Here is a 13,114-nt window from a genome sequence, read left to right on the forward strand (position 1 = left end):
CCGAACGTCCCAGGTCATCCTGCTATGGACTGGCTGGGTGTCAGGAGATATATATATAATATATAAATACATTCTGCGGGGTGTGTTTTTGTAGCTGCACCACATTTGATTAAAGTAAAGAGGTTTTTATTTCAGTACGAACAGCCTTGTCAGCTGATCACCATGACTCCTGACCAGACCAGCACGGACCACAAGGTGCTGCAGTACGAAGCCTTCATCAACGATGTGTTGAAACTGGATCTAGAGTAAGTACTGAATACCCCTTTGTCTGGAAGGGTAGATGATTATGTCTGTATTGAGAGGGAGAGAGAGAGATAGAGGAGGGAGAGGGGGGAGAGACAGACAGAGAGAGAGAGAGAGAGAGAGAGAGAGAGAGAGAGAGAGAGAGAGAGAGAGAGAGAGAGAGAGAGAGAGAGAGAGAGAGAGAGAAAGAAACAGAGAGAGAGAGACCGAGACAGACAGACAGACAGACAGACAGACAGAGAGAGACAGAGAGAGAGAGAGGGAGGGAGAGAGAAACAGAGAGACAGAGACAGAGACAGACAGACAGACAGACAGACAGACAGACAGACAGACAGAGAGAGGGAGAGACACAGAGAGAGAGACAGAGACAGACAGAGAGAGTTGACTTGTTGTTTTCTGTTGACAGGAGGGTCTTGGAGCAGAGAGATGCTGTGTATGAAAAGATCTCCCAATATTTACAACTCAAGAACACCATCATGAGCCTCAAGGTAGAGTTCACATCTCTGACCCTAACCCTACCCTACCCTACCAGTCTACATCTCTGACCCTAACCCTACCCTACTAGTCTACATCTCTGACCCTAACCCTACCCTACCAGTCTACATCTCTGACCCTAACCCTACCCTACCAGTCTCCATCTCTGACCCTAACCCTACCCTACCAGTGTTTCCTCCAGGAATTTTTACAATGGTGGCGGATGGCCGTGACCGCGCGATTTTTTCGCGTGCACGCGCATGAAACGCGCACGCGCTCAAAACAACGTTATTTTTTTTTTTTTTTTTTTTAATCACAGCCAAAACTAGAGGATGGCCCAAAAAATAAATAAAAAATATGCAGAATATAAACTTGTGACTGACAGTCACATACACACACACAAAGATCATCAGCTATAATATAATACGAAGTAGGCCTACATGAGCACAAAAGCGGCTAACGTTACTGATTAACTGTTTACTGTAGTGCAGAGAGATGGTAGTCGTAGGCGGCGTATCAAATGACAAAGCTAAACGTTTAATGAAGGACATGAACGATTGTCAACAACACACTCAAGCAGTAAATAGAACAGTCTAAACAACTTGGGTACTACGGACGGAACAATAGTCTCAACCTATAGTTCCGTGCGTGAATTATGTCAACCCACCACATTACAGAAGTAAAATCACAGTCAGATGGAGCATTCGGTAAACAGCTGAGTATCAGCTGAGTTAAAGAAAACAAACTCTTACCTTTGATGAGACCCACATGAGCCCTGTTTTCCCGTACTTCTCGTGTGTCTCTTATTGTCCAAATGTTCCCTGAATTTTAGCTGCATGTTTTTCCAGCATGTAATTCCGTTGTCAATAAAAAAATCGTCTCCCCTTCTTTTCCCCTTGACAATACTGTGTCGTTGCTAAAGTGACGGCACATAAGAATCGTTTTTTGACTTGCTAATGTCTGCTAACGTAGCACTTGAAACTGGCGCCGTTCTCTGGACTGCAGCTGCTCCCGCGTTAGCATTAGCATCCATCTTTTCTTCTCCCTTCTCACCGTCACGAGCTCAAATGACACTTGTCGGCCGATCTAACTCTTAACACTCACTTACAGGACTTCTGACACCATGTCGTGTTATTCTATTAAACATACACGTGAGTCCTTCTGTATTTCAATGTAAGTGTCTTTATTTTAACTCGCTCTGTAAGCTCTACAATACCGGTCTCTTGTTGTCTCGTCGTAACCTGCCCACCTGACCTGGGGGGTATTCCATCAACGTCGCTAAAGGAAAATCCTGGCTTATTTTTGATAACTCTCGCGAGACCTATCAGAATATGCCTGGATATTTTTAAGAACTCTCGCGAGATTTATCAGACTAAACCTGGATTTTCCCTTTAGCGATGTTGATGGAATACCCCCCTGATGTCACTACGGTGGCCTGTACACAATAACAATAATACCACAGTTCACATTTAGACCAATCAGGAGCCCTTGTGTCACGTCGTCAACTGAATGTCATTAATCTGATTTTGGATCAGCGGTTAGAGAGAGATGGGCGTGGATTTAGGTGCACTTTTAGTCAACATCCATTATAGCGCTGATCTAGGATCAGATATATTTTAATCAGCTAAAATGTCCAGATTTTTTTTTTTTTTTTTTTGAGAACTTTTTAGTTTTTGTTTTTTTGGACTGAATCAATTCGTGGCGGAGGAAATTCATTCGTGGCGGCCCGCCACCAATAAATGCATGTAGAGGAAACACTGCCTACCCTACCAGTCTCCATCTCTGACCCTAACCCTACCCTACCAGTCTACATCTCTGACCCTACCCTACCAGTCTACATCTCTGACCCTAACCCTACCCTACCAGTCTACATCTCTGACCCTAACCCTACCCTACCACTCTCCATCTCTGACCCTAACCCTACCCTACCACTCTCCATCTCTGACCCTAACCCTACTCTACCAGTCTCCATCTCTGACCTTAACCCTACCCTACCACTCTCCATCTCTGACCCTAACCCTACTCTACCAGTCTACATCTCTGACCCTAACCCTACCCTACCCTACCAGTCTACATCTCTGACCCTACCCTACCAGTCTACATCTCTGACCCTAACCCTACCCTACCACTCTCCATCTCTGACCCTAACCCTACTCTACCAGTCTCCATCTCTGACCCTAACCCTACCCTACCACTCTCCATCTCTGACCCTAACCCTACCCTACCCTACCAGTCTACATCTCTGACCCTAACCCTACCCTACCAGTCTACATCTCTGACCCTAACCCTACCCTACCAGTCTCCATCTCTGACCCTAACCCTACCCTACCAGTCTACATCTCTGACCCTAACCCTACCCTACCACTCTACATCTCTGACCCTAACCCTACCCTACCAGTCTACATCTCTGACCCTAACCCTACCCTACCAGTCTCCATCTCTGACCCTAACCCTACCCTACCAGTCTCCATCTCTGACCCTAACCCTACCCTACCAGTCTCCATCTCTGACCCTAACCCTACCCTACCAGTCTACATCTCTGACCCTAACCCTACCCTACCCTACCAGTCTACATCTCTGACCCTACCCTACCAGTCTACATCTCTGACCCTACCCTACCAGTCTACATCTCTGACCCTAACCCTACCCTACCAGTCTCCATCTCTGACCCTAACCCTACCCTACCAGTCTACATCTCTGACCCTAACCCTACCCTACCAGTCTACATCTCTGACCCTAACCCTACCAGTCTCCATCTCTGACCCTAACCCTACCCTACCAGTCTACATCTCTGACCCTAACCCTACCCTACCAGTCTACATCTCTGACCCTAACCCTACCCTACCCGTCTACGACTCTGACCCTAACCCTACCCTACCAGTCTACATCTCTGACCCTAACCCTACCCTACCAGTCTCCATCTCTGACCCTACCCTACCCTACCAGTCTCCATCTCTGACCCTAACTAACCCTACCCTACCAGTCTCCATCTCTGACCCTAACCCTACCCTACCAGTCTACATCTCTGACCCTAACCCTACCCTACCAGTCTCCATCTCTGAGGGGTAGTGGTGGTCTAGTGCAGCGTTTCTCAACCTTTTTTCAGTCACCCACCCTTCAAAAGTCGATAAAATCTCAAGGCACCCCAGTCTAAAATATAGCTATTCAAAAACGACACTGCATCACCCAGACAGCCCCACACACACACACACACACACACACACACACACACACACACACACACACACTCAGCGGCTATTGATACAAATAAAAGTTGTATTATTATTATTGAGAGAGAGAGAGGAGGGAGTGAAAAAGGCAAGTGTGCATCAAAGGCATCAGGCACGTAACCGTGCTGTATAAACATGACACAGTGACCGAACAAACGCGGGAATTTATGGAACACATTCATTTTCATATTCCCACATTTGATTGGAAACACCTATCCAGTCCATTCAACGTAAACACCGGGGATGCAGAGTTATTAAGCCAGAAAATGCGTCTCTCTCTCCCGCTGCGCGCATCCTTGTCTGGATGTATTAAATTCATTGCATGAAAACGAAACCGTGCGTTATTTCCCGAACTTTCCAACCCTGCTTAGCTTCCGAAGTCGGACGACAGAATAATGTCACCGATCATCCATATAGAACGGACTCGGCTATAGTGTGTGGCTTCTTCGCCTTAGCAATAATTTCGGCTACGAGGTAACTAGCCTCCAACGCTTTATCAGAAACTTTGGCGCACTTCATCATTACCTGTTCTGGACGGCTATGGTGACTTTTCATCCGAACAAAATATTCAGCATCCTTGCTAGCTTGTGATGGATGATCTGTTGTCAGTTTGTCATGTTCCATGATTCTGCTTGTTTGCTTGTTCATTGCTCTCGAAAATGTCTTTGCGCGGTAAATGAAAAAACAATGCAGGCTAATTGCAGACACACTGACCTTACGCTGAACCCGGTATTGACATTGTGACATGGGAAAGGGGCGCGCGAGACAGATTTTGATGATGTATTGCATTTATTTATTTATAGATTTATTCAGAATTATTTGACGGCACCCCTGAAGACGCCAGGCGGCGCCCCAGTGTGCCGCGGCACCCCGGTTGAGAAACGCTGGTCTAGTGGATAGTGAGTTGGACTTGTGATCGGAAGGTTGTGAGTTCAAATCCCGCCTGAAACCACACCGCTACTAGTGTGCCCTTGAGTAAGGCACTTAGCCCTCAGTTACTCCAGGGGGAATGTCCCTGTAATTCGTAATTGTAAGTCGCTTTGGATTAAAAGCGTCTGCTAAATGGCTAAATTAAATTAATTAATTAAATTAAAATTAAAATTAAATTAAATTGACCCTACCCTACCAGTCTCCATCTCTGACCCTAACCCTACCCTACCAGTCTCCATCTCTGACCCTAACCCTACCCTACCAGTCTCCATCTCTGACCCTAACCCTACCCTACCCTACCCGTCTACATCTCTGACCCTAACCCTACCCTACCAGTCTCCATCTCTGACCCTAACCCTACCCTACCAGTCTACATCTCTGACCCTAACCCTACCCTACCAGTCTACATCTCTGACCCTAACCCTACCCTACCCTACCAGTCTCCATCTCTGACCCTAACCCTACCCTACCAGTCTACATCTCTGACCCTAACCCTACCCTACCACTCTCCATCTCTGACCCTAACCCTACCCTACCACTCTCCATCTCTGACCCTAACCCTACCCTACCACTCTCCATCTCTGACCCTAACCCTACCCTACCAGTCTACATCTCTGACCCTAACCCTACCCTACCAGTCTACATCTCTGACCCTAACCCTACCCTACCCTACCAGTCTCCATCTCTGACCCTAACCCTACCCTACCAGTCTACTTCTCTGACCCTAACCCTACCCTACCAGTCTCCATCTCTGACCCTAACCCTACCCTACCAGTCTCCATCTCTGACCCTAACCCTACCCTACCAGTCTACAATCTCTGAATATCTCATCTTGTACCAGTCCCTTGTCATAGCAACACCAACTCATCATTATACAGCTCTGTACTTTTTTCTGTTTATGGAAATGAAGAACTTGTCTTTGTGTGTGTTCAGGATGCTGAGTCCAAGGAGCTGAAGACAGAGATAGACCTGGGCTGTCATTTCTATGTCCAGGCTAACGTGTGAGTGTTGATGTAGGCTGGACATTAGACAGGAGGGGCTGGGGGGTATGCCATCAACGTTGCTAAAAGGAAAATCCAGGCATATTTTTGATAAGAGAATAAGCCTAGATTTTCCTTTAGTGACGTTGATGGAATACAGACAGACAGACTCACCTTTCTGTCTCTGGTAGCTACAGGCAGACAGACTCACATTTCTGTCTCTGGTAGCTACAGGCAGACCGACTCACCTTTCTGTCTCTGGTAGCTACAGGCAGGCAGACTCACCTTTCTGTCTCTGATAGCTACAGGCAGACAGACTCACCTTTCTGTCTCTGGTAGCTACAGGCAGACAGACTCACCTTTCTGTCTCTGGTAGCTACAGGCAGACAGACTCACCTTTCTGTCTCTGGTAGCTACAGGCAGACAGACTCACCTTTCTGTCTCTGGTAGCTACAGGCAGACCGACTCACCTTTCTGTCTCTGATAGCTACAGGCAGACCGACTCACCTTTCTGTCTCTGGTAGCTACAGGCAGACCGACTCACCTTTCTCTCTCTGGTAGCTACAGGCAGACAGACTCACCTTTCTGTCTCTGATAGCTACAGGCAGACAGACTCACCTTTCTGTCTCTGATAGCTACAGGCAGACAGACTCACCTTTCTCTCTCTGGTAGCTACAGGCAGACAGACTCACCTTTCTGTCTCTGATAGCTACAGGCAGACAGACTCACCTTTCTGTCTCTGGTAGCTACAGGCAGACAGACTCACCTTTCTGTCTCTGGTAGCTACAGGCAGACAGACTCACCTTTCTGTCTCTGGTAGCTACAGGCAGACAGACTCACCTTTCTGTCTCTGGTAGCTACAGGCAGACCGACTCACCTTTCTGTCTCTGATAGCTACAGGCAGACCGACTCACCTTTCTGTCTCTGGTAGCTACAGGCAGACAGACTCACCTTTCTGTCTCTGATAGCTACAGGCAGACAGACTCACCTTTCTCTCTCTGGTAGCTACAGGCAGACAGACTCACCTTTCTGTCTCTGATAGCTACAGGCAGACAGACTCACCTTTCTGTCTCTGGTAGCTACAGGCAGACAGACTCACCTTTCTGTCTCTGGTAGCTACAGGCAGACAGACTCACCTTTCTGTCTCTGGTAGCTACAGGCAGACAGACTCACCTTTCTGTCTCTGGTAGCTACAGGCAGACCGACTCACCTTTCTGTCTCTGATAGCTACAGGCAGACCGACTCACCTTTCTGTCTCTGGTAGCTACAGGCAGACCGACTCACCTTTCTCTCTCTGGTAGCTACAGGCAGACAGACTCACCTTTCTGTCTCTGATAGCTACAGGCAGACAGACTCACCTTTCTGTCTCTGGTAGCTACAGGCAGACCGACTCACCTTTCTCTCTCTGGTAGCTACAGGCAGACAGACTCACCTTTCTGTCTCTGGTAGCTACAGGCAGACAGACTCACCTTTCTGTCTCTGGTAGCTACAGGCAGACAGACATTCTCTAACTTTCCCCTGCTGTGTTTGAAACAGTCTGAGTTCTGTCTTCTTCTGTTTCAGGGAGGACTCGTCAAAGATCTTTGTTGCCGTTGGATACGGGTTCTTCGTAGAGCTGACACACGCAGAGGCTCTGAAGTTCATAGAGAAAAAGACCAATCAGCTGACAGCGTGAGTATTAATACATAATAATAATAACTTTGTATTTGTATTATATTGCGCTTTTCTTGCAAACGTTGCAGCTCAAAGTGCTCCAATCATTATATAATAATCATTTAATAATTTAGTCATTTAAAGGCAATATTAAAAAGATGGGTTTTTAGTCTTGACTTGAACATATGTGCTGAGGTTGCATCTCTAATGTAAACTGGCAGTGAGACACAATCTGGAGCATAAAATGAGAATGCAGCCTCACCAAATCTCTTCTTTTGTACATGTGGTACACAGAGAAAACCAGCAAAAAAATGTAACAAAACCAAAACATGACACACATCATTTAAATTACTACTATTATTATTGTATATGTATAATTAGTTTTATACTATTAACTCATACATTTTCTCATATGCATGTGATGTTATTTTCTTTTTTTACCTAATGGCCACCAGAGGGCACTCTTTTATTATTATCACAACACAACATGTATTCGGGACCCATCTCTTCCTACATTATAACACACACACACACACATACAGATCAAACCTCAGTGGTGTCAGAGTGAGGTTGGTTGTGGAGCAGAGATGTTTCTTACCAGTTGCATCTGTCATGTTTCAGACACACAGACGTGTTGACCAAAGATTGTGCAAAAATCAAAGCCAACATCCGCATGGTTCTGGAGGTGAGTGGATCAACACAAGCAGTACTTTCATTTCAAATGATTAATGATGGTACTCTACTCTTTCTTAGACACACACACACACACACACACGCACACACACACACACACACACACACACACACACACACACACACACACACACACACACACACACACACACACACACATACACACACACACACTTGACATAATTTGGCATGCATTTAGGGTCCATGTCTGATCTGTGTGATGACTGTGTTTGACAGGGATTGAGAGAGCTCCAGGGTCTGACAGATCTTCCAGCGCCCAGGAGGGAGGTGTTCTAGGAGGGCAGCTCCTGGGGGGTATTCCATCAATGTCGCGAAAGGAAAATCCAGGCTTATTCTTGATAAATCTCATGAGACTTTGTCAAAATAAACCTGAAGTAAACCTTAGGCTTAATCTGTGTCTGGGGAACCAGGGGGGTATTCCATCAACGTCGCTAAAGGGAAATCTAGGCTTATTCTCGTGAGACTTATGAAGAATAAGCCTGGATGTTTACTTTAGCGACGTAGCTGGAATACCCCCCTGGATGGGAGTCCATAGCAGCTTTTCTCTCAGCCTCACATTATCATACTGATGAACATTATTTCTGTTTCTCTCCAGCGTGTCTGAAACAAGCTGAAGGAAATTGGATGTAAAATGTGATTTCATACCTTAACAGGTTATACTGTTTATTAGTGAACAACAGACATTTTGAAAACAAATGAGCTTGGATTTAAAGAGTTCTTCAGTCTCAGTGGTTTACATCAATACTGTAGACCCAGATTGAACCATCATATTACTGTATTTCTGTAAGAAATACGCCATATGACATTTTTAATTTCATCCCAAGACAATTTTGTTGAAATAAATATACTCTAATCTCACTTTTTCATCTGTCTCATTTACTGACCACAAAGAAATTGAATGTATTTAAAACATTAGAGTACATATTTCTAATGCACGTAAACATATACAAATAACTCATATAATATCTCAGATTCACATCAAAGCCCCCTCGCGCTTCATGGTCAAACAGCAGACTGAAGTAACGGAGCCTTCCATTGGCTGCTGGAGTTTGTTCTATGGGGGGACTGAGCCAATAGCGTGTGGTGTTACAGCCTGGTACATCAACAACACTGGATGGTCCGTGTCAACCGTGAAGAGAGGGGACTGAATTTCCAAGCAGGGTTGCCAGATGGGCTGGTTTTTGGTGGGTTTTTAGACTGTGGTTAGGCTGGAATTGTCAATCCTATCTGGCAACCCTGCTTCAGAGCTTGAAGTGCACATACGGCTACTTTGTTGACGTGTGGAGTTATGATCAGAAACGTGTTTAACGGGAGAGGATCTCACACAGGGTCACACACATCCTCGTTGCTTTACAGGAGTGACGTTACGTCAAATGTTTTGTTGTCAAACGATCTTCGAGTAAAAAAAGTTGTTGGCTAATAACAGAGTCAGTCTCTGTCTTCTTCAGAGTCAGTCTCTGTCTTCTTCTCTCTGACGTAATAATGCCTTAGTGACTGATACCCCATCACACACTAGAACAGTTTCCATGGTAACTGGATGTTGCATTGTGGCAGCAATGTAAGGCTTGCGTCCCAAAATAGACCTTTTTTTTCCTTTTCTTTTTTCTTGGTTTCAAACATCATATACATACAGGCACACATGTACAAGGCATTTGGGTGTGTGTATGGATTGTACATGTATTTGAGTGTGTTCAAAATCATACACATACTCAAATACACACATGTCCAATCACACACACACTCAAATACACACATGTACAATCACACACACACTCAAATACACACATGGTCAATCATGAGACATGATCCTTGATGACGGTACGCACCAAAACATCAGCTGCAAAGACGGCCTGGACACTTTTTTAGGATTCACTTTTTAAGATTTAGAAGAAGAAGAAGTCATTGTTTTTCTGGCAAGAGCGAGACAGGTCATGATACGTATGGCTGAAAGAGTACCATAATAAAACGTGTGTCTGTGTAACTCTGCATCACAGAGAGAAGGAGCTGAGAGAGATGCCTTGTATGTATTGTGACAGTTAAAGTTAAAGCCACTACCCCCAAAAATATAACAAGGCACATTTTTTGGGGTTATCAACATATTAAAAAGCCTTTCATTTAAAGGCAAACGTGTACTTTGGTGACAGACAATACACACAAGCCTTTGGCGCAAGTGTATTTTGAGCACTTTGAGCTGCAATGTTTACAGGAAAAGTGCTATACAAATAAAAGTTATTATTATTATTATTATTATTATTATTTGTGCTCTCATAAATGAACATTGTCTATTCTACAGTATATCTACCTGCAGAATGGTCTGTTTGTGTTCGTGTACTAACTTGAGAGAGAAGGGGGGGGGGCACCTGTAGCATGGTGAGGATTATAATCCTACACACACTCCTTCCTCCAGACGTTTATTTATGCGAGATATGGCACACATGTGACGTCATAGAAACGTTCCTGACACCGCTCACCTTTCCTCTGACGTCACGGCGGGTCCAGCGGCAGGGTGATGGAGGGAGGGAGGGAGGAGGAGGAGACAGGAAGCAGCGAGGAGAGAGACACAGCACAGGATTACCTCGACCACAGTCTCGGACATAAACAGTCGGACATCACCCTCACCTCTTCACCCCCCGGACCCCACCAGTCCCGCCATCATGACGTACCAGCCTGGTTCAGACGAGCTGGAGGAGGACTTCCGGTCTGCTTCAACCCCTGGACGAGACGAGTCCACCTCCAGAGGGATCACGTCTGGCTGCTAACAGGCTAACAGGCTAACAACATGTTCTCTCCTGCCATGTCTCACACAGATCACTCCACTGAATGGGATTTATTATAAAGTTCTGGGCGTTTAAGAAGGAGACGTTTAAGGAGACATCTGTCTGTCTGAAATAACAAAAAGACAAAAAAAGACTTGTGTACTAAACAAAGAAAGAGAAAAGACTTGTGATCAAACGAAGACTTGTTACTTTGACTGGATCGACAACCCTAGCTAGCCCCCTAGTTAGCCAGGTTAGCATGGAGGGGGCTGCCCGGGTTATGCATGGGTTACATAACCTCCGATCAGGGTCTGTCAACCCCCTGGATGACGATGGACACTATGGCCATCTGACTGACGATTAAAACAACAGAAAGAAAGGAAAGAAAGAAGAAGAAAAAGAACAGAGAGAGAGAGGGGGATTTGTCGAGATGGATCCTGGCCCCATCATCAGCGGTAGGTGGTCTGGTGGAGGGTGGAGGTGTGTCTCTGTGTGTCAGATCTGAGGTTGATGTGTCTCTGTGGTGTCAGATCTGAGGTTATGTGTGTCTGTGTGTCAGATCTGGGGTTGATGTGTCTCTGTGTGTCAGATCTGAGGTTGTGTCTCTGTGTGTCAGATCTGAGGTTGTGTGTCTCTGTGGTGTCAGATCTGAGGTTGATGTGTCTCTGTGTGTCAGATCTGAGGTTGTGTGTCTCTCTGTGTGTCAGATCTGAGGTTGTGTGTCTCTGTGTGTCAGATCTGGGTTATGTGTCTCTCTGTGTGTCAGATCTGAGGTTATGTGTGTCTCTGTGTGTCAGATCTGAGGTTGAGTGTCTCTGTGGTGTCAGATCTGAGGTTGATGTGTCTCTGTGTGTCAGATCTGAGGTTGTGTGTCTCTGTGTGTCAGATCTGAGGTTATGTGTCTCTGTGTGTCAGATCTGAGGTTGTGTGTCTCTGTGTGTCAGATCTGAGGTTGTGTGTCTCTGTGTGTGTCAGATCTGAGGTTGTGTGTCTCTGTGTGTCAGATCTGGGTTGATGTGTCTCTGTGTGTGTCAGATCTGAGGTTGTGTGTCTCTGTGTGTCAGATCTGAGGTTGAGTGTCTCTGTGGTGTCAGATCTGAGGTTGTGTGTCTCTGTGTGTCAGATCTGAGGTTGTGTGTCTCTGTGTGTCAGATCTGAGGTTGTGTGTCTCTGTGTGTCAGATCTGGGTTATGTGTCTCTGTGGTGTCAGATCTGAGGTTATGTGTCTCTGTGTGTCAGATCTGAGGTTGTGTCTCTCTGTGTGTCAGATCTGGGGTTATGTGTCTCTGTGGTGTCAGATCTGAGGTTGTGTGTCTCTGTGTGTCAGATCTGAGGTTGTGTGTCTCTGTGTGTCAGATCTGGGGTTATGTGTCTCTGTGGTGTCAGATCTGAGGTTGTGTCTCTGTGTGTCAGATCTGAGGTTGTGTGTCTCTGTGGTGTCAGATCTGAGGTTGTGTGTCTCTGTGGTGTCAGATCTGGGGTTGATGTGTCTCTGTGTGTCAGATCTGGGTTATGTGTCTCTGTGTGTCAGATCTGGGTTATGTGTCTCTGTGTGTCAGATCTGAGGTTGTGTCTCTGTGTGTCAGATCTGGGATTATGTGTCTCTGTGGTGTCAGATCTGGGGTTATGTGTCTCTCTGTGTGTCAGATCTGGGGTTGTGTCTCTCTGTGTGTCAGATCTGGGGTTGATGTGTCTCTGTGTGTCAGATCTGGGTTGATGTGTCTCTGTGTGTCAGATCTGAGGTTGTGTGTCAGATCTGGGTTGATGTGTCTCTGTGTGTCAGATCTGAGGTTGTGTGTCTCTGTGGTGTCAGATCTGAGGTTGTGTGTCTCTGTGTGTCAGATCTGAGGTTGAGTGTCTCTGTGGTGTCAGATCTGGGTTATGTGTCTCTCTGTGTGTCAGATCTGGGTTATGTGTCTCTCTGTTAGGGCTTTCACACCGGCAAAGAACCGTGCCGGTTCGCGTTCGCGTTCGGGAACCTCCGAACGTTGGTGCTGTCTGGCGAACGAGCCCGCGTTCATAGTTACCAGTGTAACCAGAACCATCCGCGTCATCAACGACGGGTGATGAAGGGGCAGGATAAACAAAAATGTCACAACTAGATGGCAGCTACTTCACTGGAAAAGAGGATAAT

At 46.0% G+C, this 13,114-nt stretch overlaps 1 protein-coding gene across 1 annotated transcript; it reads left to right on the forward strand.

The window, feature by feature from the left end:
* Nucleotides 1-2: 2 nt before the first annotated feature.
* Nucleotides 3-8,633, forward strand: uxt (ubiquitously-expressed, prefoldin-like chaperone). Its single transcript, XM_080526446.1, has 6 exons — nt 3-245; nt 650-731; nt 5,811-5,878; nt 7,421-7,528; nt 8,132-8,195; nt 8,441-8,633. Exons 1-6 carry the CDS (start codon nt 163-165, stop codon nt 8,498-8,500), a joined length of 465 nt encoding a protein of 154 aa, XP_080382572.1. The 5' UTR covers nt 3-162; the 3' UTR covers nt 8,501-8,633.
* The last annotated feature ends 4,481 nt before the right edge of the window (nt 8,634-13,114 follow it).

This window comes from Nansenia antarctica (genome assembly GCF_963989245.1).
Source record: "Nansenia antarctica genome assembly, chromosome: 3".
Lineage (NCBI taxonomy): Eukaryota > Metazoa > Chordata > Actinopteri > Argentiniformes > Microstomatidae > Nansenia > Nansenia antarctica.